The sequence below is a fragment of the Theobroma umbraticum genome, unplaced genomic scaffold (genome assembly GCF_002168275.2).
Source record: "Theobroma umbraticum cultivar Fairchild unplaced genomic scaffold, ASM216827v3 scaffold_30.0, whole genome shotgun sequence".
NCBI classification, from domain to species: domain Eukaryota; kingdom Viridiplantae; phylum Streptophyta; class Magnoliopsida; order Malvales; family Malvaceae; genus Theobroma; species Theobroma umbraticum.
Genome location: NW_018397254.1, coordinates 2,813,804 through 2,837,529, shown reverse-complemented (window position 1 = coordinate 2,837,529; position 23,726 = coordinate 2,813,804). Strand labels below are relative to the sequence as shown.

General features: G+C 35.2%; 4 protein-coding genes and 1 pseudogene across 8 annotated transcripts; 1 reads left to right on the top strand and 4 right to left on the bottom strand.

Annotated features, from left to right (window-relative positions):
* Positions 1-394: 394 nt before the first annotated feature.
* Positions 395-3,340, bottom strand: LOC110414290 (Glycine cleavage T-protein family). 2 transcript variants are annotated; one of them, XM_021425397.2, is made up of 5 exons: positions 2,761-3,340; positions 1,857-2,110; positions 1,587-1,685; positions 1,244-1,447; positions 395-1,167 (listed from the first exon to the last, which is right to left on the bottom strand). In XM_021425397.2, the coding sequence occupies exons 1-5, from the start codon at positions 3,183-3,185 to the stop codon at positions 923-925; spliced, it is 1,227 nt and encodes a 408-aa protein (XP_021281072.1). In that variant the 5' UTR covers positions 3,186-3,340; the 3' UTR covers positions 395-922. The 2 variants fall into 2 exon arrangements, with proteins under 2 accessions (XP_021281072.1, XP_021281080.1); XM_021425405.2 differs by having other exon boundaries at positions 406-1,167; positions 1,244-1,402; positions 2,761-3,333.
* A 7,254-nt stretch (positions 3,341-10,594) lies between these two features.
* LOC110414470 (uncharacterized) lies at positions 10,595-11,629 on the top strand (annotated as a pseudogene). Its single transcript, XR_016351249.1, has 2 exons — positions 10,595-10,755; positions 10,856-11,629. The product of XR_016351249.1 is annotated as an uncharacterized LOC110414470 (transcript).
* A 144-nt stretch (positions 11,630-11,773) lies between these two features.
* Positions 11,774-15,263, bottom strand: LOC110414456 (Class I peptide chain release factor). Of its 3 annotated transcripts, XM_021425663.2 has the most exons (8): positions 14,877-15,263; positions 14,500-14,780; positions 14,102-14,161; positions 13,922-14,004; positions 12,898-12,962; positions 12,776-12,809; positions 12,480-12,550; positions 11,774-12,323 (listed from the first exon to the last, which is right to left on the bottom strand). In XM_021425663.2, exons 2-8 carry the CDS (start codon positions 14,765-14,767, stop codon positions 12,233-12,235), a joined length of 672 nt encoding a protein of 223 aa, XP_021281338.1. In that variant the 5' UTR covers positions 14,768-14,780; positions 14,877-15,263; the 3' UTR covers positions 11,774-12,232. The 3 variants fall into 3 exon arrangements, 2 of the variants coding, with proteins under 2 accessions (XP_021281338.1, XP_021281330.1); XM_021425655.2 differs by having other exon boundaries at positions 11,775-12,323; positions 14,500-15,263; XR_002445019.1 differs by having other exon boundaries at positions 12,260-12,323; positions 12,658-12,809; positions 14,500-15,263.
* A 114-nt stretch (positions 15,264-15,377) lies between these two features.
* LOC110414449 (glycine-rich protein) lies at positions 15,378-17,965 on the bottom strand. Its single transcript, XM_021425644.2, has 6 exons — positions 17,807-17,965; positions 16,726-17,324; positions 16,563-16,643; positions 16,389-16,464; positions 16,180-16,272; positions 15,378-15,895 (listed from the first exon to the last, which is right to left on the bottom strand). The coding sequence occupies exons 2-6, from the start codon at positions 17,302-17,304 to the stop codon at positions 15,690-15,692; spliced, it is 1,035 nt and encodes a 344-aa protein (XP_021281319.1). The 5' UTR covers positions 17,305-17,324; positions 17,807-17,965; the 3' UTR covers positions 15,378-15,689.
* Positions 17,966-18,483: 518 nt separating this feature from the next.
* Positions 18,484-22,322, bottom strand: LOC110411548 (putative protein S-acyltransferase 14). Its single transcript, XM_021421759.1, has 7 exons — positions 21,890-22,322; positions 21,094-21,340; positions 20,915-21,006; positions 19,593-19,716; positions 19,429-19,514; positions 19,277-19,342; positions 18,484-18,845 (listed from the first exon to the last, which is right to left on the bottom strand). Exons 1-7 carry the CDS (start codon positions 22,082-22,084, stop codon positions 18,717-18,719), a joined length of 939 nt encoding a protein of 312 aa, XP_021277434.1. The 5' UTR covers positions 22,085-22,322; the 3' UTR covers positions 18,484-18,716.
* Between the last annotated feature and the right edge of the window lie 1,404 nt (positions 22,323-23,726).

The following is a 23,726-nucleotide window of genomic DNA, read 5'->3' as shown; positions in this document are numbered from 1 at the left end:
AACTGCTGAACTGCTCCCATAGGCATAGCAACATGCATTTGAAAAGGATTTTATGTTGTCTGGAGATATGATCGTTCAACATTGTAGCGCCTGCAAAGCTCGTTTGAAGCTTGAATTCGCATTTTGGAAAATTACATATTAACCTGCCCAAAACAAATTGCTTCTTTGTAAGTAGAACAAAGCTACGCTCGTCGTCTAGGCGTATAATATACCATTTCTGGTCGCTTTAAACTTGGTTTCGGTGGTAGTGTAAAGTTGTTTTTCTCTTGACACTCAAACTTTCATTAAGGAGCTGGAATTTCACTATTTGTTCTGCCAAAGGAGGACTTCAAGAAACTATATTTTCTCTTTCTCACAAATTCTCAACTGCGAATAAACAGCTTGGTAACAAACATCCCCATTATAACAAAATGAATGTAGGGAAGCTGTGTTGAACCATGATCTATAGAGGCAGACGATTTTTAAGAAAGTCATGGACATCGCGGAAACAACATACGATGATTTCACATTTATTTCCTCACAGCAGGTATTATATAGTAGCGGATAAACAATAGTAATCAACTGATTCCATAGTGTGGCAGCTCTTTCCTTTCTAGTTTAGAAACCTATTCGCTCTCCAGAAAACAAGTTTTCTCCTGGACTATGATGAACTGATTATGGAGCATCAATGTACCACGATTGGAACCAACACCAGCCAAGCTTCTCGACATACTTAATCCTCGAGGCATCTATTTAAGCCTTATGACGTTTCCATTGGAGAACACCATCCTTTTATTACTTTTTTTCTTTAGTGAGAACAAAAAAATGTAAACAAGTTAGCAGTTACAGAAGAAAGTTCAAACAAGTTGTACTACTGCTTATAACCGTGTGGGGTGCCAAGCCAGGCCAACATCCGGAGGACTATCAACGCATGCAAAGCAGTCTATGCAACGGCACTATGTTGTTGATGTTCTTGAAACCATTCTGTGGGCCACCAATCTGGTCTAATGGCCTCCACCTTCACATCCTCCTCTCCTTGTAGTGTCAATGAGCCAAAACCTTTGAAGGCTTCATCCAGCCGCAAGACACCCATTCCACAAAAGCCGAATGCAGTGATCACTGTCCCTGCCTTCTTACTGGAGGCAGTGTTAATCACCTCTGAACCAGGGGCAACTTTTCCCTCCACCTCTGAAATAACAGAAAGGTGTTGGTTGTGTTGTGGCAAGATAATTAAATTTATCAAAGCCCAGTGCAGGGAGGCTACCTTTTCCATTTTCGTCAAGAAACTTTAAAGGAAGCAAGCGCTTGCGAATAACCCCCCTGTGGTGTGTACGAGCTATAAGTTCTTGCCCCACATAGCACCCTTTATCAAAGCTGATTGCATTTAGGCCTGTGAAATTGTATTCAAGTGGAATTGCCTCTCCTAAGCAACATAACAAAAAAGTCACAACAGAAAGACCAGACAAATCTGAAAACAAAGGAGAAACATCTCATAATAAATTGAAGAAAAACTATAAGAAGAATAGCCATGTTAAAAATAAAGTTAGAAAATACAAGAAATTTTCAAGATACTTAAGTATACCATTAGCAACAAAGCAAACAAGCACCTTTTGGAATTTCAGTTGAGCCCTCTGCAACTCCCTTCTCTAATCTCCACAGAAGATAATTCTCTTCATCTGTTTCTTTATCAGACTCAACTAAAGGTGCTGCAATAGACAAGAGAATATGAAATTTTGCAGTTTAAGCGACCAGTGGAGTGCTGACTTCTATAGAAACAGTACGTCTTAAATCGATTCTTATCTCAAAGCCAATGATTTATGTTAAAAATGTAAATAAGAATACAGTCTTCAGAAGCAACAAACGTTTGGTTAACTCACGTGTTGTACCAGATGGAAAGATCCCCCTAAAACCTAGACAACTTAATCTGGGATCCTTAAACCATTGCCATCCAACATCATTGCCATGTGAAGCTGATGTGCCACAACCATCAACACCAATTCCCCAACCAACAGAAGCAGCCTCTGGTTCTACAACAGCTGGTGTCTTTCCAAACAGGTTCTGACCATACCTCTGCCAGCAAGAGAAGTCTTCTTCCACATTCTCAATTTCTACCTTAGACCTCAACCGGTATCTGCAACAGCAAATAGAGGAGCAACCGTCAACAGAAATTTTAAAGTTTGCATTACCATAAAAGAGAAACGCATATCACTAGCAGGTATAATAGTCAATGCCTTAAACTAGCTGGTATAGTAGAATGCCATAGAGATGCAAGAACATTTTCAGACTTACATATTCGACAAATCATTTTTAAAACAAAGGCAACACTACCAGAATTCATACTGATTGTAAATTTAACAAATAAGAATACTCTGAGGAACTACAAAGGGATACAGACTGATAGCTTATCTGCTTTAGACCTCTCAGCCAAAAAAATGTAGCAGTGATTCGTGCATGTTATCAAACAGAATATCTAAAGTCGCAAGTAAGGCATTATACATGGCTGTTGAATGCCAACACTGAAATGCAGTCTATCCAGCAGAGGCTTATCAAAGCGACACCCAAAGTAGCTACTAGAATTGCAAACACAAAAGAAAGCATTTTAAATAAAGCTAAAAACAACAGAAAATTTTAACCTGATCTTTATCAAAGAATGAGAGATCCTCAGTAATTCAAATGCACCAGCTATACAGAACAGAATATTATTCTCCCAAAATCAATAAAATTCCCAGTTACGATTAAAAAGGTCCAGTCTCTGAAAAAAAGTAAACTAAAAGTACCCACTTCTTAAAAGTCGCCAACAACTCATCCAAGATCGAACCATCGACGTCAGCCAGAATCTCCTCCGACCCACCAGACGCACGACCCGGACCCGACCCAGTCCTATCCAGCTTCTCGTCGGGGCGAGGCGGCCTATACAAGAACAAATCATACAAAAACCTTCCTTGAGGGGTCAAAAGAGCTGCATACATAGGAGGAACTACGACAGAGGCCACGTTTTTCGTAGGAACGGGGGAGTTATCTTCACGCGGGCGTTCACCGAATCTCCGAACATCGTTTGTTAAAAGACCCTGAAGGAATTTGATTGTTTCGGGTCCCGAGAACCGGATTACCGACCGGGATTTTAAGTGAGAGCAGAGAGGACCGGCTTTTTGGATGTGGTGAAGGGAACGACGGTGGATGAGGAGAGAAGGTATGAAACGGCGCATTTTAGTGTCGTTTTCCAGGGTGGAGATTTGGGTCGTTTTGGTTGGGTTTAAGGTTAGACGAACCAGGTATTGGGGGCTTTAGGTGGTTGGCATGGTTGGCGAGTTGGGCGGGTGACACGTGCGCTTCGGTCCAGCTTTTGGTTCGCGACCCTGACACGTTGTTAGAAGGAAGACACACACAGATGTCAGATAAAATTGTTTGAATGAGATTGAAAATGTTTGAATTTTGGGGATGAATGCGGGCTTTGAGTTGATTTTTAGATTGGGTCATAACCCGAAACAAAATATGGCTTTGGTTCATTGGTCTGGCCCACCGAAAACTCAAGACTCACTGGCATAAGGCAGCATTGCCTTTGGAAACATCATTCATATTGCTCATTTGTTTCTCTCTTGTATTCCATAGCTAAAGTAAATGAATCATGAAATATTGCTTTAACTTTCATCCTTCGAAACTATATTATTTTTTCACCTCGAATATATATATAAATATAAATATATATATCTCATTAACCATAATTATAAAAATAATATTCATTTTCTATTTCATTTTTCCTTTCAAATTTGTTTTACATCAAAAATGGTGTGATTGAAGTAGATAAAGTATAACCAAAAATAATAATAAGTGATCAAATCATACACAAATTATTTTCTAAGTCTAATAAAAAAAAGAAGATTTTATCACGTAGAATGCAAAATACATGTAAACATTCCTCGAACATAAGACCGATGTTCAGTTACATGTTCAAACCAAATTGGTTAATTTTAATTTCCTCCGAATTTCATTTTCTTCCAAGTTACATAATGTCAAAAATTCTATTACTATAATCCAATATCAAAACAACCAAATTTTAAGCTCATTCCCTTGAAGGAATAACCGTCCTTTCTCTTCTTTTATCATTTTCTTCTTTTAAATGATAATTTTTATTAACATAATATATTAGATTTTTAAAACAAATATTTAATGGTTTTTAAAATATATATATTTAATTTAAAATTAATTGATAATAAATAAGGAGACTCTTATTATATTTATATGTTTATAATATTTCTAATTTAACGTATGTGAGACAAACAAGACTTATTCATTTTATTTTATAAGATGTGGACTGGAGTTATAAAAAAGTAAGAGAGATGGAGAGTATGGTAAGAGGTTTGAACCAAATTTTTAGAAATATAAAAGCATATGCATTTAATTTTAAACCAAATAGTAGGAGGTTAGGGTTGATGATATAACAAACAATTAAAATTACGTGATTATGTCAAGCCTAATACTGAAATTAATTCTAATTTTAGGAAGTCCACAGTTTCGAGATAAAAAACAGCTATTGGATAATTCTTTAATTTTCAACAGATTCCATCAACAGAAAAATAATAATAATTTCAACAATTAGCATTTGATTAGTAGGAGATTTGAAAATTTGCAGAGACTTAGCCTCCGCCGCAAAAAAAAAGGATTATGCTGATGCTTAAGCGGTCGAAGTCACAGAATTCATCATGGCTAGGGAAAAGATTATTCCTGCAAGTTGTTGTCCTAATAAACTAAAGTAAATATATATTTTATTTAATTTAAATATTTAGTTAAGTGAAATAAAAGCTCTACCTAATTTCGTTTTCATAGTGTCGGGGACTTTGGATCACCACTTTACCCAATTTCTGATTTCTCATTTATGACTTTGAATTGAATCCAACTCCGTACCTTTAAGTATTTATATGATCAGTTTTTTAGTAATAAAAAATTATGTGGTGATTATCTGCATGAACATGACCAAGTAATAATCACCCGCACTAGCTTTTATTGCTTGCAATAAATAATTATCAGTGCCAATCAACTTCATTTAATTAGGTAAACCACTTGTTCATTCCAAAAATTTGGACTCCAAGCTTAGTTTATTGAGTATTTATTAAAATTAATTAAGCTTTTTTGTATTAAATACAGTAATAGACCATTAATGCAATGAATTTTAATCATATTAAAAATATTATTAAATACGATAATTTAGAAAAAATTAAAATACTCAAAAATGAATATTTATTGAACTACGGCAAAACTATCCCTTTGTTATTACAGTAAAATGTTTAAAAAATAATACTTGATAAATTAATAATATTAATTAAATAATATTTTTGATCGATCTTGACTTGAAATCAATATAATATATTAATAATTCATTACATTTATAAGATCAGAAAACAAATAAGTCTTACTTGATATGTAAAGTAATAATATTTTTATATATTAAAATTTTATTTATATATATACATGATTTAATTAAGAAGTTTTGTAAATATAACTCTAATGTTTTTTTTTTTTTTAAAGTTGATGTCTCTTTAGACTTCATTTCTAACTTTTTTTTAATGCTTTAAGAAATTTTGCTATAATATTCTCTTATAGCAAGAAAAAATTATGCAATATTATTGTTACTTTAAGTGCATATTTGAGCTAGATTGACTCTAATATATAACTTTTATCTTTAACTTCATTTTTATTGTCATTTATTATAATGTTTTCAATAATTTACTAGTCATGAATAAAAATAATTTATAATTCAATAATTAAGTAATATTCATATAATCACAATATACAACACTTAAATATTTTGAAAAGAAATAAAAAATATTTGATAAATTAAATAATATATTAATTAATTAATTATTATAGTCTAAAGAATATTAATTTAGGAAGATTTTAATATATTTGAATTTTAAACTTTTAAATTAAAAATCTCAAATTTAAATATCATTACAATTATCTAATTTTGTTTTTTATCTCATGTTATCGAAATCTAATATGGAAAAAAAAAAAAGAAACCAAATTCAAGTGAACCTAATTAAACATCAAATCAAATGATCATCAATCATTTTTTTGGAAAAAGGAAGATAATGGCCAACATGAATATTTTAACATATCGAAATTGTCCCACTTTCGAACGTAGCATTATCTTGGACTTTGCTCGGCGTAATGGTTGACGTAAAATCTGATAAAAGCCGGGACGAGAGGAGGCCAGTGGCTTCAGCCTCCACTTTCGTACGGTCTCTGTTTTCATACGGATGACGAAACAACCTTTTTATGCATTTTGACTTTTGCTTAACCTCCTGGATTCTTAATCAAAATCAAAATCAAAATCAAAATTGATAGGCACTAAAACAAAGAAAAGAAAGAAAGAAAGAAAGCAGAAGAAATTGAAAATTGGGAAAGAGACAAGAAAAAAATCATTGCTGGAAAAAAGTAATTGTTGTTGTCAGTGATGATCTCAAGCAGAAATGAGAAAAGGAGAAGTTCTTTCTCTCTTTAATGCAAAATAATGATAAATTTCGTAATCTTAACCACCTACTGCAAATTCTATGTTTCTCTCTTGCAACAAACATATGCCGCACACTCTTAGTACCATATAAAGTATTTTTTAAAAAAAAAATTATAAAAGTTTAAATATAATTTATTTTCAATATAAAATAATAATTTTTGAGATATTCGAAACATGTTATATATATATTATAAATTATATCATGTCATGTGTGTTAAAAAAATTAAAATGATTTAAATTAAGATAAATCAGTTTCAGTAATTTTGTTAAAAATATTATTTTTTGTAAATAATAATTTTAAAAACTTAAATGAAAACTAAGACTCGTTCTTAACATATTGGACTGATCTCTTCTCAACTTAGCATTCTTTTCGGATGTTGATATGTCTACAAATTATTAATCAAACAAAGTTTGGATTCTCCTTCCATTGAAATGATAAAATACTTTATTATTCATTCCTAATCTTCCACTCTTGTTAATAAATTTGTGATAAGCATGGAATTTAAAATTAATTAGCAATAGATAAAATTTCAACCTAAGTATATAAATAAAAACAAAACTTAAATTTAAAATAAAATAAAATAAACATTGTCAGATCATCTCAAATCAACTCAAATATCATATAATAATAATCATTTGTGTGATTTAGTGTGTATGTACACACATATATATACATATATAAAAGATAATACGATGTAAAAAATTTTGAAAAATTTTAATATTAACTTTCAATATACACACGAAAGTTCATAGTTTGGATTAAAACCGTAGGCGAAATTCAGCAGGAAAAATATTTGATTATTTCAAATAGTTTGATTTCAAGAAAGACAGTTGCCTTTTGAAGGAGAAAAAGAAATAATTATGCTAATGTTATACAGAGGGAGGCAAAGACATGTTAACCTCCATATTCAGTTATTGACTTGGTAAAGCTTGCTCATGCAAGTTGTTCAAAGCTATATCCAACCAATGTCCATCGAAATAAGTTATTTATTATCTTTGGGACTTTGCCTTCATCAAATTCATCACCTAATTTTTTGGGTTATTCTGGTGGAAGCCGACTCCGTACCATTAACCAACAACATTCCTGTGAGCCGTTTATAAATTATAGTGAGTTGACAAAAAACCATGAAAATGACCCAGTTCTAATGGTCATATTAATATTTCTATTTGTCTTATCTTTTAAAGCCATTTATGTTAAACCAAAAAATTAAACAATCAAATAAAAATAATTATGATAATATATCTTAATTTTTGAGCTTTATATGTATAAAGAAGCGTCCAATAGTTTAGCGGACAAGACAACTCTTTCTGTAACATCAATAGGAAAATCCAAATTTACAAACGTATTGATTTTTTTTAAATGATAAAATACATAATTTTTTTTTTATAAATTGATCATGTTAATTATAATTTTATATTTTTATCTTTTATTTTTACTTATAATAACTTTTTAAAAATGAAGAATTAATTAAACAAAAATTAAAATAGAATTAGTAATAATAAGCAATTTAAACTTTGAAATAAACTCAACGGATCATTCTTCTATTCAAATACAATGTGAAGTCTTTGGTTCTTCATATTTGGATCATCATGGAGTAACCAAGCATATTTTCCACGTCGGCAGTAGAATCAGCTACATTTTCCGACGTGGCAAGCCAACCCGGCCAAAATTAAAATGTTTAATGTGCGTGGTTCTGAGTCAAAATGAAGAGGCGCCAAAGCAGGGAATTGGTACGGCCGGTCTTTCTGTATATCACGGACAAAACATACGGGAGCCCGTCTGCGTTTTGACTTCTTCCTCTGCCTTCTGGATGTTTCATTTGGACGCCTCACATTCACAACATGCCCCACCTGCCCCTGCCTCAATATTTAATTTTTCTGTTTACCAAAATTGCAGTCCGTTTGACACTCATTTTACATTTAAACCTCTCACCTTCGACACTTAGAATATTAAATCATCGAGTGCGCAATTTTCGTAAGTTCTATTTCTTCTTCTTATTAGAAAAAGGGTTTAGGGTCATAAAGTGAAAGTATATTAAAATATCATTATTAATAAGGATTGATCTAATTAGTAAATTACTTCATATTAATAATAAGAACTTTTTGAATTCGAATTTTATTAATGATTTACCTATTAATAGTAATTCTATAATTTATGAATATTATGACAAGTTGAAAAATTGTAAAAGGGTACAGAAGAGTTGATAATTAGGTAGAAAATCTTAGAATCACATGAATGCGTGCTAGTGGCACTGAAATCCACTCAACTAAAAAAAGATAAGAGTTGGGGAAAAAGATGAAAACACCATAATGGCTAACCATATATACATCTACCTTGAATACTGAAAATGAGTCCATGATCATGGAACTCTAGTATATACAACTTTAGGGAAGTTTATCCTTCTCATTATCTTCCAATTAAAATTATCCTCTTCAAGAAGAACAACCCCCCCCCAGTGTAGAGCTCTTTATCTTGACTTAACTTAACAAATTCATAAAACATCTTAAATTCATATCTAACTTCTCTTATAAAACCAATAACAACTACAAATTTTTTCCCTACACTCAGCTCCAGTTAGTCCCCCCAACCCAACAAGTGGTACTAGTATTTATACAAGAGTTAATTATGATTTATGAGCTTTCTCTTACACCATGTTTAATATATATAAATATGTATTAAATACCCACTATATTTTGTGATTCTTTATTTGCACACTATGAATAAATTCTATTCTCATGAAAAATTGAAGTATTAATTTTACCTAGTAAAATTACAAAAATACTAATAAGTGTGAACAAATAGACTATTTATTAATTGATAATATTTGATGATTTTATTATGTAAAATCAATAGTTTAATTCTTTACAAGAATGGAAGTGATTTACATAGTGTTAATTGATAAAAAAAGATATTAATAAGGTGTTAACTGAAAAAAATTATAAAATATCATTTGAAAAAGAAATATATATATATATATATAAACTTTCGGTAGAATTTATTCTATATATATATATATTGTGAAACCTAATTTACATAAGGAAGAAAAGAATTGGGTGCATGCATGTTTCTTTCGATTGTTTTGCGTGGCAGACGCGTTTGGAACAAAATCTAATATTCACACTATAACGTTGAGTCACATTGCCACGAAAATGCGGCAGCCATTATCTTCACATATGGAAGCAAAAGATGCGACGGACGCCTTATTGCCTTTTCCTATTATGGGGAAACGAGGACACAAGTTACACAACGCTGGCTAGATGCTACAGTAACTACGCAATGAGTGACAGCAAGAAACCTAGCACAACCTCGATAAATTAATTAAAAACAAAACTTAGTTTAATAGAAATAACATGTCATAACCCTTCACCAAAAATTGGGATAATGATGGTTGCATCATCAAATAATTTAATCGACGGTATGCCAATATATAAAATTTGACCACTCATCCTAATTATATCCTTGATGAATGAGTATATATAACATGATGTTCATATGAATTTCATGTGCATGATCATTAAAATTTATAATTGTGAAGCTATAAGCACAAGGAGATGTACATTAATAAATCAAAAGTAAAAGAAAATTTTTATTACATTCAACTAGAATTAATATGAATTGAATTTGTATATATGATTTAAAAAATGAATTGATTTAATCGAAAGAATAAAAAATAGAGTGGAAACATAATCCCAAAACTTTAATTATAGGAAAATTTTACAAGAGGAAAGTAACGAATTGATCCAACAATAATCCAGGTTAGCATTAGCTTAAACTTTGAATAATTCCCCAAATAAGTGCAGCCGCGAGTAAATGCTTCTCGTTCAAGTAATTATCTTCATTACCGGTAATAGGAGTGTAATAATTAGGAATTATCCTTGGAAATTTCCGTGGACCACTTGGGTATTTGCAAGGAATTTATTAAAGAAACTGACATTTGAGAGATTCCGAAAAACCTGATTGTTTCACACCAGTCCTGGAAACATTAGATTAATAGTAATCCATGGTAATCCTAATCCGCCACACGTAGGATTTGTCTGTCTGGTTACCTAGTCAACGGTCCAACACAAATCAGCTTCCAGGATATCTTTTTGTCTCGAATAAAAACCCAACACCAACTGCTCTTCTCAGCTTGTAAACCAAGAAAAGCACAACTTGAAAACGCCCAGACCGAGAGACAGAGAGAAACGAAAGAAAACTGAAGGAAGAAATGAAGCTAGTTTGGTCTCCAGAGACAGCATCCAAGGCTTATATTGATACTGTTAAATCTGTAAGCGCTGAGCAACCTTTCTGAACCCTGATGCCTAATTCCTTCATTTTTTATTTTTCATTTGATTAATCGGTTCGCGTACTTCTTGTTTTGTCTGCAGTGTGAACTTTATCATGAATCTGGTGTAGCAGAGCTTGTTTCAGCCATGGCTGCAGGCTGGAACGCGAGATTCATTGTGGAGACGTGGTCACAGGGCGGAGCTACCGCATCAAGCATCGGCCTGGCGGTTGCTGGCAGCCATACGAATGGAAGACACGTCTGTATAGTCCCTGATGAAAGATCAAGACTAGATACGTCCAGGCCCTGGAAGAAGCCGGAATGTCGCCTGAAGTCATTGTTGGAGAACCTGAGGAGGTAATGAATGGATTAAATGGCATAGATTTCATGGTGGTGGATAGCCAGCGAAAGGACTTTTTCAGGGTCTTAAGGCTGGCAAAACTGAGTAACAGGGGGGCAGTTCTGGTATGCAAGAATGCTAATTCCAGAAGTGCTTCAAGTTTCAGATGGAGAAGTGTTATCGATGACAGATCACGCCGGCTCGTGCGTTCTGTGTTTCTTCCGGTAGGGAAAGGCTTGGATATTGCCCATGTAGCAGCCAGTGGAGGAAATTCAGGTTCAGGCAAGGGAGAAAGCCGCTGGATCAAGCACGTTGATCGACAATCAGGGGAAGTACATGTCATACGAAAGTAGAGTCATTTCCTATTACTTCTGTAGAAAAGGAGAATACAATTGTATGTACGTTTCTTTTCAACTTCTTTGTTCTTGACTCTTGACTTGTACTTGTACAGAAATTTTGAACCTGAAAAATTGTTTAGAAGAACATTCCAATCACCTCGTTGAATCAATTAATACTTTTCAAGGGTATTTTACACCATATTTTCTATTTTCTTATCCCATAATTATTTCTTGCCTGTGTATGTACAGAGCAATAGTTATGAATCAGGGGCAGCGAGCACCATAGGACCGTTCTTCTTCATTTGCTTGTTTTCTTTTTTTTTTTTCTTCTTTTGGTGGGTTTTGAAAGTGATATATGCTCGTTAGAAGTTACTCCCTTGTGAGAATTCAAGAATCTGAACCCTGTTTCATCCATGAACCAGCCTGCGGCGGATCATCCAAGAAAAAAATAAGCATGCAGGTTCAGACCTTTTAAGTAATTGCAATTTCAGAGCCGCTTGAACAAAATTACTCGCGAAAACCCTACAGACCGCAACAATAAATCCTCCGCGTACGATTAGGTGTGACAAACATGAAACACGTAACAAGATTCTGGTGAATGATGTGCCTTAGCAGCCTATAAATATAATGGATCAAATGGTTATTTTACATCAGGAGAGAGTAGTTTTTCTTCCCAGCCATAAAAAACTTTGACAAGAAATATGGACAAAACACTCCTTTAAGCTCCCTACCAGCTGTCTACTGCCTTACTGATTTGATGATCCTCAGACGCTATAAACCTAATGTGTTATGACACCATAATTTAGTCCCAACTGTCCCGACTTCTCCTAAATTCTTTCTTGTCTGAAAGGGCTTTCTTGCTTTTAAGGCGTTTTTGCTCCCCAATTGCAGCCCTGTAAAAGCATGGAAACACATATTAATTGCAATCCAGAGACAATAGCGAGGAATATCATTGAAACAAAATTTAAATATTGCCTCCAAAACAACACAGAAACAAAACAGGTAAAGCAGCTGGCAGTGTCCACTTGTAAATGTTGGTGAACTCTTACATCTTTGCAATTTTCTTCTTTTGCTCTTCTGATGGGGGTGGTGGCACATAAGCAGCAGCATCAATGATTGCCTGTTTGGTCAAGAAAAAAGGACAAAAAGACGATTAGGTCATCACCATATCCAGAAATCAAAAGATCAAACAAACAGCATAATCCAGCAATTGCAAACATATTATACCATAGCAAACCAGATATGTTTGTAATAGCATCTTTGATGGGTAACAACCAACTGCTAGGCACACTATAGCAGCAAAACATAATTGCTAGAGAGAGAGAGAGAGAGAGTATTTCAGCACCTGTAGTTTTGCCAGAGCATCATCAATGTTACCCCTGAACAAAACACAGCTCAAACGAATTACATTGGAAACACATTAGGAGAAAACTGATCAACAAAAAGAAACGGAGGAGAGAAACAAACTTCTGTGTCCTAGTCTTTGTTGAAGAAATCACAATTTCACCATCCTTGTTTATCCGATTTTTTTCCTGTTCATAAATAGAATAGTTGAGGTCATAGAAAAATGAGAATTCCTAGACATAACCAGATCTAGGGAGATCTAAACTGTAAGCTAATACGATTCTGGGGCAGTACTACATGTGGATTTAATGTAACTATGGTTTAAACTCCCCAGTGGAAGACTATAATTCATAGTAATAGGATCAGAGTCATATATCTCATATCAGCAGAGCATTATGACTACTTAAACTAAAGCATTTCTGTCCATGTTGGTGCTAATTTTTAGCTCATTTTCATTATTTCAAACATCAACAAAATATAAATTCAAGTTCAGAGGAGATGCCTAGAGACTCAAGTTTCCTTTTTTCCCATTTCAGCCCATGCAACATGGTCTTCTTTCTTCACTTTTATGGCCTCCACTCATATCTTATCACTCTTCTTCATTGGTACTTTCACAAGTTTGCAGTGTGAAATAACCAAAAATACCATTTAAGTTCCCTTATATAATCCTGAATTAGCTATGGATTTCAACTTTTTATTCTTATGTTGGTTTTGCTGTGATCTTGACAAAACAACTTTAAATTAATACAAACCACAAGTTACATTGCTTGCCGAGACTAGTATAACTGCACTCAAAAGACAAGCGCACCAATAGAAGAATCTATTGGGAGGGGTAGAAGGAGGGGAAGAAAGGCAGAGAACATAACAGTTTCATGGTTCTGCCAGTCTTGGCAAAACATTATTTGAAACATTCTCCACGTTCGACCATGACACATTTTATTAGAGCTTTATTTTTCAATTCTTAATATGTGCGAAAGAAGTCAGTAAAGAATCATGGCATTGGAATGTAATTCTAACAATGAACTAAAAATGTACAATCAATCTGTCAGATCCCTATAAAGACATATCATTCTTATTTTGATGACAAATATTTTCTAATATCATAACTTATTTAAAGACAAGCAAATATTAGATGGCAGCGACAAACCAGTTGCATAATCCTCTCTCTGATCCTGTCACTCAGCCAATATGCGTTTTTTACATTGAAGCGCATGTCCACCTTGGTGTTAACTGTACATTCAGCAACAAAATTATCTACAGGTTTAAATAGCCAGGGTTTAGCGTCTACAATGAAATGGATTGTGAAACATGAAGAGGATACAAGTACCTTTGTTTACATTTTGACCTCCAGGGCCACCACTTCTTGCAAAACTCACAGTAACATGATCTGCGAAGAGTTTATAAGTGTAAAGGAGACGAAGAAGCATATAACTTCCGCATAATGCATCCCTAAAATTGCCTTGTTAAACCGTGTATTCAGTTCAGAAAAAAAAAAAAAAGAAAAGAAAAAGATAACAGCATTGTTGCAATAGTTTCACGCTTAATTTTCATTTACTTTTTAAGTTTCTATACAGGTTTCCATTGATTTATATCTGCAGCTAAAAAAGAAACAAAAGCCCAAATGAGAGAGAAAAAGCTACCAAACAAAAAAAAAATATTTCCTTTACTTCCCCTTGGAATTTGCAATAACCAGAAAAAAGGAGTGAAAACAGAAAGCATAATTACCCAGAGTGATTTGAGGGGTGGGCTCATTCCCGGCGGAGCTGGCTCGCTCTTCCGCTTCCTGCAGGAGCTGTTGCACTTGCGAGAGGCGAGCAGAGACTTTTCTCTCGGCACCGGCGTCGGACGCGGCGCAGCGAATCCGGCTAAAACTGATTCCTCGGCTGGGGGTCACTCGGATGGTCCCACAGGAACCGGCCAGAACCGCACGAGCCGAAGATGATAAGGAAATGGAAGATAGCGGTGAATGATGGAGGATTTCTTTGAGGATCATGTTAGCGCTTGTCCTAATAACCGCCATATTAGATTCTGTTAGAATTTTGTAACCCTAAATTTTAAAAGTTTTACAACTAGATTAGAGCTGTTGTTTTCAGCTTTCGAACTTTAGCTTTTGGTGGTTCAGAGGACTTCTGCTATTCTTTTAGTTTGGGAAATTGCGACTGGGATTTTGGAGCATCCAGTGAAAACCGTGGCGTGGGCTCCTCCTTATTTCTGTGTTTCCTGCGGCCTGCCATGTGGCACATCGCCTTTTGATCGGACTACGGTTGGCCAAGGCTGCCTGGAACATTTTCACTTTAGCCAATAGTCGAATCATTGAGCAAGACTCACTAGTTCAATACTGTAATAAAACAAACAAAATCCCATTGTATTAACGGGAGAACGGACTTTAACCACAACATATGAAAAATACTGAATAAAGACAGACCCCAAATTAACAACCCTGTTTTCAGTTTCTCATTCCAATCATCAACATATAAATAACAATATGACATGTCTTTGTTCAATACTTGGTGGTCTGTCCTCCATGTAGATAAAACAAGGATCAAGAAAACATGATCCACCATTAAAAAATTCATCACTATGTGAACAAAAGCATAAGAAAGAAACCATGAAATCCGCAATCATCTCAAATTGCAAACTTTATATACTGAAAACACGATATCATAATGTGTCAATACTTGAAACTTAGAAGGGCATCATTTGCAGCAACTATATAAACCTCTCTGCATTAAGCACCTCAAAAGCAAAAAACCCCGCTACAACAGACCTCATAAAATATGCAACTGTAGAGCTGAATACTAAAGGGAAAAACAAAGTGCTCTAAACTATAAAAGATGGCTATGATCAAGCATAGAATGCTGTGTGAGAAAAGGCAATGCCCTCTTCACTGCAAGATCTACTCGGTGCCTTCCAACTTAGCCCCTTCGCTTCCCTTGTGCGTAAGAACTCTTATCTTTCAAAACTGTCGAACCTCTCATCCTCATAGACTGCTGGCTGCTTGAGGGCCCTGCCCTGTCTCTGGCATCCAGCATCACTCTCCCTGACTGCTGAGGACACTCATTGGAAGGAAGTGCCCATCCTCCCTGACCTGCCTGCCCATTCTGTCCACCGCGACCAGCCCCTGAGACAAAAAATTGCAGCAACAAATATGATTTGATGTTATAAGGTGTCAAAAAGCATCGGGAAGGAGTTACCCATCCACTATTGACATATATTCTGAAAGAGTTGAACTGGTTTTATGTAAAAGCTTGTACCAAAAGCATACTGTTAACAACAAGTGTGGCTTGGACCAATTGCACAGATATATAGAGGAAGCACAGATTTGCTCTTCCCTATAACAAGTGATGCAAAATGTACCATGCAAAGAAAGACACAAATCTAAGGTAAATAGTAAGAAAATCTTACCCATACTATCATGGCCAATAAAATTCCCAGACAAGCCAGGCAAATGCTTTCTAGCATTTCCATTCCAAGCTTCTTCAAAACCAGCAAGCTCATCTGGAAAATTCACCAACTTGAAACATTCACTTTAATTGCCATGGACCTGTTAATCTACCTATACCAACAAGTATATTGTAGCACAAAATGCACTGTTGTATGTAACATGTGTATACCTTCATTCAGATTGTGCAAGGTTTGCATTGTATCCACCCTACCATCTGATTTCAGATTTCTTGTGACTGAATGACCCTACAACAAAAGTTCTACTCATAAATACACCCTACACTCACCCTCTAAACAAAAGTCAAAATTTATGTTGAACAAGAGAAGCAAGATTTTAAACCTACCTTGGCATGAAGTCCCCTAGAAACCCTGTGGGTTGCTTGTCTTGTGGTTGTATCAGCTTCTTTGCTTTCTTCAAATGTGACCTATTCCACAACTGAGGGATGTAAGAGGCAGAACAAACCTGGGCTTATTAATGAACACATCTTTAACGTCGGAACTACTTACCCCATCACTTCCAGTCCTCCTTGTTTTGGATGAAGTATAGTAAGCTCCATTAGCACCACCATAAGTGACAGTGGAGCTCTGAAACGCAAAGCTATGAGTTTGAGGCTGTTGCTGTTGTATATCATACAAACTATTGTAACCATTCATATATTGCAAATGCCTGCTCCTTCTCTCAGACTGTCCAGCTTCATCATCTGGAACCTCCACATAAGGTTCATCATTCGACCTACCATGCTTTCTTGGATTTTCTTTCTTCTCTTTATCTGCTTCTTCTTTTTCATCATCAGAATTTAGTTCTTGGATAGTTGGACCTCTTGATCTCTTAGGCTCCGGAGGCTGATGCTCAATAAACCCATTTGGATGCATAGCAGGGAAAGGACTTTGGCCGGGGCCAAAGAAGCTTGATTCAAACATGCCTCCAAAGGGTCGTGTGAAGAAAGGGTCATCAAAAGGGTCCCTTCCTCCAAAGACATTGGAGAGTAAACTTCTAGGACCACCAAAGCCTCCAAAGCCCCCAAAACCACCAAATTGGTCACCAAAATAAAAAAAAGGATCCCTTCCACCTCTGCCTCCCTGCATTTTCTGATACCCTCTAAACCCTGAAAAGAAAATTCCCTAAATTATCAATTTTCAGCACACCAGAAAACCAAAAAAAAAAAAAACATTTTTCAATTACTTATATATATAAATAAATCTAAATGTTGACATAATTTTGTCGAGCGATTGTATAACAAAGAAAGCAACACAAGTCATTACACTCCAAGTCAATAATTTTTACATTTCATTTAAATAGAAAAGTATATAAAAAAGGGATCGTATCACACTTCAGAAGCAAAGATCGATCAAAATCCTAAAACCAAAAATTAGGAAAAACATTTCACTTAAAACAACAATCAAAGACAATAAATTCTTAAAAAATAAATAAAGGAAAATTCTATTTTATTTAAAAAGAGGAAGAATTTTGTAAGAAACAATTACGAAAATAAACTAATCAGTGATCGGATAGAACGTGATCATCGTAACATGTACGCTTATATTCAATGGAAATTACACCCTAAAAATGGAGAGCCGAGAACAGTACCTTGAAAAAAGAGAGGGAATTGAGACAAATTGGGGAAGATCGAAACCCTACTTGCTCGGATAATTGATCGCAATGGGCTTTGGGGGTCTTTTCAGGCGTATCGGGTTTTACTGGAATTTCGCGTTAAAAAGAGAAAAAAGCTAAGAGATGAGAAACCACTAATTTGCATATAAAGAGAATGGAAGGTTCTAGTACGTGCGGGAGTTGTCCACAACACTAACGCCTCAACCCGCACGTGTAAAACTTCCTAGAAATTTAAGTACAGTATAATCTTATTTTTAATTCCGCATACTACTAGTTAACTTTTTTATTTCGTTAAATAATTCTACTTAACTCAGCCAAAATGTTTTTAAGTTGTAGCATTCACTTTGAAGTTTTTTACTATAGTTTATGTAGAATCAAATTGTACTATGGTTTATGAGGCAATGAAGAGAATTATAAATTACTGATATTTCCTTACGTCAAAAATATAGTTAACAAATCACTGATATTTCGCTGTTAACTTTACTTGTTAATTATTATCACTATTAATTTTCACCATTTTTTGGTTTTTTCAAGTTCATTTGACAAGAATATTTCCAAGTAATTTAATATGTTCAACATTAGAAGAATACGAAGCAATCAAACTCACTGACCATATAATCTCGAATTACAGGCAACCAGGTCGTCCTGTTGGGTAAAAAAATAATTTTTTTTAATTTTCAATCATTAGAATCAAGAATACAAGCTCAAATTGAAAGATTACATGGCAAGAGGGAAATGCAATGACAATGTTGGGCTTACATCAGGAAGGGCAGGTCTCAAGCAATTTTTAGAGACAATGTCATCAACTGACAAAGATACAACATATACATAAGATGCAACCGCAGTTTTCATGAGTGGTTTCAAGCTTGTTTTGTTAAACCTTTAGTTAATGCTGCAGGGGTGGCTGCCAGTCAGGCCTTGTTGGATATTCCAAACCCTGAAGGGATGGCATCCGTCTTAAATCCTCCTCTGAATATGCTGGGATGAACCAGAACTTCTTCTCTGTTCCAAACACCTGAATATTCAGAAAAGCAAAAAGGTGATATCATGATTAATACTGAAATCTAAATGCGCGGGGATGCATAAATTAATGTCACACATTACGATATTGAAGTCACTTGAGGGGAAGTTTTCAAAGACGTACTATTATAGAAAATTTAAGGGTTTACATTATATTAGTTGTTGAATTTGCTCCCAGCAGGGTCTTTTAACTAGACTCAATGACAGCAATGACAAGATATGCATTTTGCAGCATGGAAATGTGCAACATCATTCCCAGAGCAAAAAATGTATTATGGCAGTAAAATGTAATCAATGCTTAATGTTTATAAAATAGACAAGTGCCTCAAAGACACCCTGATACTGTTGGAAACACAGAAACACACTGGATAAGTATTAGAGCCAAAGGGGGGGGTTGGGGTTCGGAAGAAAGAAAAAAGAGGCAACCTGTTCAAAGTTTTTCTTCCAACCAAGGTCATAACGCCACTTAGGAGTCATTTTCTTCTCATATGCCTGAAAATAAAATTGAGCAAAGCAAAAATGTGACCTTTACTAACTATATGGGCAACAGAAGGAAACGTAAGTGTGAAAAAAGTTACCTCAATAGTGGTGGTATTGGCTCCCACCAGTGTTATGTGCATAATCAGAAAGCCCAAAATACTCAGTGCAAATGCAATGTTTAAAACTGAAAGATTTGAATGCGAATAGGTTAAAATAAAGACAACAAATTAGATGAAAAAAACTAAAACAAATAGAAACTTACCAAAAGTGATAAAAGTAGCTGCAAGTGTTCCTGGTGTTTCAGCTATCTCACCATCATTAAAAAATTCAATAAAAACCCGCAATAATGACAAACTGCCAAGTGTTGCCCCCAGAAATGTGTAAAACTGCATCAAAATTAAGAAAAACAAAATACAACTCATATCTTTTTCCTTTCTATAGATGCCAGTTAGTCATGTCTCTAACAGTGATATATACTTGCATAAGAATCTATTTAATAGGATAATCATTAACATAAGAACAAATAAGCCAAGAGAAACAACCAACAGAAAATCAGCAATAGCAGGAAAAGAAGTGTTTGAAAATGCAAATTTTATTTTATTTTTTTATTTTTTTTTTTTGAGAATGAGAAAGTGCAAAATTGTAAGAGCTAGAAATGGAGCATATCATTCACTATGATGACTGGTCAATACAAGCTCAAGTGCACATGCTATCCCACCAAAAATATACAAATCCCAAAATTATCTAAGTTCTATAAATATATCTACCACTCTTTCTCATTACACTCTCCAACCATAGCATTTATAAATTATGAGTATAGGGGACAATGCAAGGATTCAATTGCTCAATATAAGGATCATATGGATTCCAACGGCCACCAAAGAAGACAACTTCATCATTCTGAGGTTCACATGTAAATTGATGAACTATGGACAATGTCTGAACACAACAGTCAGATATGAGCATTCACTCTGATGGCAACTTTCCTACTCTGGCCTGGTAAAACTGATTAAAGAAGTATAGTGATATCATCTTCTTTTTGAAATAAACAATATTGATGTTATGAGCAACAAATTAGGGGATCATGAGACACAAAGATCCAATCATTGGGCAAAGGTACAGTAGAGAACAATCAAATTTTGGTTTCTAGTTTTTTGGTTTGTAAGTTAGTAGGCCGCTAGAAGAATAATCTATTATGCATCTAACAACATGAAGAGAAGACCCTACTTGGTGCATCATAAGTTCAACCACCCTATTTTACTTTCTTTTTCCCCCCTTCCCGTATCCTGTTGTGGCTTGTTCAACATATTGACAGTCACCATAACTTCCTAGATTACATGTTGATTGACTGCACCAGGTCAAGATGGTTTTCAGCTCTAGTACTAAAGCAAGGAAATTTTAGGCATTAGAATTGGACAATAACTACATTACAATTTTTTGACTAATCAACAGTCCAGGTAATAATGAAAAATGTATTAAACCGTCCGCTTCCATGGCCTTAAAAGTGAATGCATCAGCCTAATTAAGCATCAAGTATATGACAGCTGCATGAGACTTGTAATGGATACAGTAAGGTTCACATACCAAGAAAAGAAGGAAATACTTGTAGTTCAATGCCCCAACACAGTTGACGACCCAAACACAGTGATGGTCCATTTTTAATATACACCTCTTACCTGAAATCAATTAATAAACCAGGGTTCTTTCACTAAAGATGGCATCACAACAAAGTTACCACAGAAGAATTCATCTAGAAAACTCACAAACAGAGCAGTGATGGGTGCGAGGTGGTTTAAATTGGTTGCACTTCCGGCAGAAACGTATGTCTTGGTTTGGAGAATCACCAGGCACAGCTGACTGATTTGAACCTAATTCTGGACTTCCATAACTAAAACTCACCAAAGGATCAACTTCACCTTTCTCCTCATCCCTCGGAGGCTTCCAATTTGGTGGAACACCCCCAGGATCCGTTAGAACAACAGCAAAGTAACTCCAAATTACCATCACCAGCTAAACAACCAGGTAAATAAAATTCAAAATGCAGCAATGCCATCTAACAAAACTACTTACGAATGCAAACAAGGAAAAGCAACCATCAATACTGCCTTCCTACGACAACTAATTCCAAGTTTCATCTCTTTTTCCCTTTTAAGTTCAGGAAAACCTAAACCTCATAAAGTCACTTAATACACTCTTACATCTTCATCGCAAACAGAAACAACAAAAATTCACAAGGATTAAGTTCTCATGTCTCAATTATCATCACAAAAGAAACCTGCATTTCATCACCAATCAAAACTAAAGCTACAACTAAAATCCTTTGCGCTTTTAAGTCCAGCAAAACCCACAAAGCAAAATTCAACTGCATTGAAGCATTGAACCTCATAAATCATAAAACCACTTATATTCACTCTCTTTTATCATGGAAAACACGACACTTCATCCCCATATAAAGAAAGAAACAGCTAAGCTAAAATCTTTGGCCCGCATAGGACCACTACCGACACATATAAGCCATCAAAAAGAGACAAAAGAGAGCAAAAGAAGAAAAGGGTATACCAGAAAATGAAACAAGAAGATGACCACAACAGCGGAAAGCGAATCAAAGCCTCCAAGAAAGAGACTTGGGCCATAATGAGCAATGACCACAGCATAGTAAGTGACCCCAATGATCCCAAGAACGAAAACAATCATAATTGAACCCAGGGCACGTAGTGCCGTACAGAATTTGAACACGTTCCATGCCATGTTCATTTTGAGTTTGGAGAACAAAGAAGAAATTTTCGGGCAAAACAATAACAACGGCTAAGAGAATAGTTTGGAATTCCGATTGGAGGTGGAGTTCCGTTCCCCGAGTTTGGATCATTAATTAATATGATGAGATTGATATTTCTGGTGTTAGATTTGGATTGGGAGTCAGCCTTTCTAGATTTCACCCAGAAAGGTAAGGATTGCATCATAAATGACATAAATCCAGTTCTACTGAATAAGAAAATGAATTTTGTAATCTTTTTCTAACACGTTTTTTCCGGGAAGACCAGTAGCAAAATGATTTTGGAGGTGATGGGCCGAGATTTAATTTCTAACTGGGACGGGACCGGGAGCAATGAATAAGGATAGGCGGGGCTTGGCTCGGATATCTAGGTCTCGGTTTCAGTTTCTTATTGGGCCTAGCTAGCCATTTTCAGCGAATAGGAAAGCAAGTCGTGGATTCAAACCAGGCCTTCTTAAACAATTGGACAAAAATTAAGTGCCGCTTTCCATTTAATCGAATTTTTCTAATTAAGAAATTACGAAGAATGCCATGCGAAATAATATTCCCGCCTATATTAAATATATTTTTCCATAAATAATAAAACTAGAAGTATTTTTTGTGTTCGACGTCGTTAATGTTGTGACCACCAATACTTTGTAATTTTCCAAAAAGGCTAACTACATCTTTCTTGGGAAAAACACATACATGTATAAAAGGTACAACCCCTCTACAATGGGAACAGTATATTTATTTATTAATTTGTTTGCTTTCATTGAAACTTTTTCCTTCTTATTCTCCTAGTACTCGGAGAGAGTGTTTAATCATGTCTACATATTAATTGCGTTGTCCTTGGTGTTACTCTTTATCCTCTTAGGTGATAGATACCCGTTATTGCTCCATTGCTATAATTCAGCCTCATGATATAGATTACTCTTTCTATTGGAATATTTGGATCAATATACAAAAGCAGGTTAATTTGGTTAACTGATAAAACTCTTCGATATAGTTCTTTAGTTATATAAGATTTGTGTTCAAAATATATAGTGTTCATTTGAGCTGGAATGATATAAAAAGGACTAACCAAGAGAGGAAAAAACAAAGACTAGCCCATTTCACAGTTCACACCCATGTACCCACAGACCAAAAACGGAATAATAGGCCGACGAAGCCAGCAAAAATGAGTCCCCAATCCATGCAGAGAAAGACAAACGTCGGACACGTGCACGTGATCCCACACAAAAGACATTTACGGAGGCCACATCACCCAAGTCAGCGCTCTAAACTTTGGTGGCAGCTTTGTTGTCAGCCTAGCTAGCCAGGCAGCCAAGGACCACTCTCTCTCTCTGAGCCCCATTGCCCCATTGCCCCATTTATTATCCTCACATGCAAGCCTGATCAGGTCCATGGGGCCGGCGACCTGCTTGGTGGATATTCTAGGGCCACCTAAGGGAGAGACAATTAAATGCTAGTTGTTGAGGATTTGAGAAAATAGAGATAAGGGAATTTAAGAGGTTCTTAAATGTGACAACTTCTCACGTAGATTGCAATAAATGTTTGAGGTCGATGCACCGGAATCGACTGTTATTATACTTTTTTTCGATAAATTTGAAAAGATTACGTATTTCTCTTCCTATTTGCCTA